The 2,251-nt window shown below is 41.3% G+C and overlaps 1 protein-coding gene across 1 annotated transcript; it reads left to right on the top strand.

The window, feature by feature from the left end:
• Positions 1 to 656: 656 nt before the first annotated feature.
• Positions 657 to 1,573, top strand: LOC124232811 (UDP-glucuronosyltransferase 1A10-like). The gene has a single exon (XM_046649722.1). It carries the CDS (start codon positions 665 to 667, stop codon positions 1,571 to 1,573), a length of 909 nt encoding a protein of 302 aa, XP_046505678.1. The 5' UTR covers positions 657 to 664.
• The last annotated feature ends 678 nt before the right edge of the window (positions 1,574 to 2,251 follow it).

Here is a 2,251-nt window from a genome sequence, read left to right as displayed (position 1 = left end):
CAGTCTTTTCTGGACAAGGAGTCTTTGGTAGTCAGGATAAAATCCAAGTTTTCCTTTGGGACATACTGCAAAAATACCAGCTTTATTGACATTTACTTTCCTTTTTATCTTTCTAAGTCCTCAGAGTACAAAAGCCTTTTTTTTTTAATTTTACTTTTTCCTTTTTCTCCCCAAAGCCCCCAGGTACATAGTTGTATACTCTTCATTGTGGATCCTTCTAGTTGTGGCATGTGGGACACCACCTCCGCGTGGCTTGATGAGCACTGCCATGTCCACGCCCAGGGTTCGAACCGACGAAACAGTGGGCAGCCTGCAGTGGAGCGCGCGAACTTAACCAGTCGGCCACAGGGCCAGTCCCAAAAGCCTTTCTTCATAATTATTTCTACAGTGGCCCTGCTGTTCGCTGCATGATCTCTGCCCAAAGGCAAAGATCGAAAGCTGTTCTTATCTGGAACACGTACAAATAGGTGTCTCAGAAAATACTACTCATTCCTTATCATTTCATGAGTAAATCATCGGCAATGAGAGTGATTCTTTTTTAATGGTGGTATGGATACACACCCTCTCTTAGGCAGGTTTTGTGCCCGTGCTTCCTCTGCCGGCTGTATTGCTTGCACTTAGAACCCATGCAGCTGGACTGCTCCAGGCTGTGGTTATCTGATCCATGGCTCCTGCAATGTTGACCGGCTCCCTTCCTCTGTGTGTGTGTCTCCTGCTGACCCCCGGCTTTGCTGACGCAGGCCGGCTGCTGGTGGTACCCATGGATGGGAGCCACTGGTTTACCATGCATTCGGTTGTGGAGAAACTCATCCACAGAGGGCATGAGGTGGTCATAGTCATGCCAGAGGTGAGTTGGCACATAGAGAAATCTCTCAATTTTACGGTAAAGACATATTCTACGTTTTACACTCTGGAGGAGCTGGATCCTCAGTTCAACATTTTCTCTGAGGCTCACTGGAAAGGTCAGGAACAAAGTTTACTTTCTACGTTGCTGACTTCATCTGGTGATAGTTTTATTGAACACTTTTACTCACATTGTAGGAGTCTGTTTAATGACGCCAAGTTAGTAAAATACCTAGAAGAGAATTCTTTTGATGCCGTCTTTCTGGATCCTTTTGATATGTGTGGCTTCATTGTAGCCAAATATTTTTCCCTCCCATCTGTGGTCTTCACCAAGGTAGTAATTTGCCACCATCTTGAAGAGGGTACGCAGTGTCCCAGTGCTCCTTCCTATGTTCATAGATTTCTCTCAGGGTTCCCGGACACCTTGACTTTCAGGGAGAGAGTGCGGAAACATATCTTCTACTTCGAGGAATATTTATTTTGCCGCTACTTCATCAAAAATGTTTTAGAATTTGCTTCTGAGATTTTCCAAAAGACGGTCACAGAATATGATCTCTTAAGCCATACGTCAATTTGGTTGTTACGAACTGACTTTGTGTTTGACTATCCCAAACCGGTGATGCCTAACGTGATCTTCATCGGCGGTATCAACTGCCATCAGGGAAAGCCACTGACAAAGGTGAGTTACCTTTCCTGTAGCATATTCAGAATAATCTGGCGATGGACCTAAAAAGATTCCTTACTAAACTGCAATTTGTCATTGACATTTGTAATTTCTTTCTAGTTGGATGAAGTATCTCCCTCCAATTCATTTAACTGTTTTATCAAATTTTATAAAGCTGCCCTCTTTGATATGCATGGGTATACAATTGATATCATAGTAGCTAATTTCCAGGCTGCATTTTTTTTAGTCTTTATAGTTTTATTTTTTAAATATGTAAAACATTTGCATGGTTCAAGGTCAAAATTATAAAAAAGCAGTACTCAGAAGTCTCAATCCCGTCCATGTATCTTCCTCCTTGTTCCCTTTTGAAATCATTTCTGGTTTATCTTTCCTGAGTTTCTTTTGCAAAACCAGTCATTTATGCATTTTCATAAATGTTAGCATATACATCTTCTTTGTATCTTGCTTTTCTCAATTAAAAATATTTCCTGAAAATCACTTCTTACCAGTTCATAGAGACCTTCTTCATTCTTTTGTCCAGCCACATAGTACTCCATTGTGTGGCTGTACCAGTCCTCATTCAATCTGTGTGTTATGGATGGACATTGGATTGTTTCCAGGCCTTTGTTATTAAAATAATGGAGTAGTGGGCAACCTTGAACATATGTTGTTTGTATTTGTGGAAATGTATCTTTAATTCCTAGGAGCAAACATGTACTTATTTTTTATTGTGGTCATGAGTCT

The sequence above is a fragment of the Equus quagga genome, unplaced genomic scaffold, assembly GCF_021613505.1.
Source record: "Equus quagga isolate Etosha38 unplaced genomic scaffold, UCLA_HA_Equagga_1.0 119632_RagTag, whole genome shotgun sequence".
Taxonomy (NCBI): Eukaryota; Metazoa; Chordata; class Mammalia; order Perissodactyla; family Equidae; genus Equus; species Equus quagga.
Note: the sequence above shows the minus strand (reverse complement) of the source record. Positions and strands in the feature narration are given on the sequence as shown.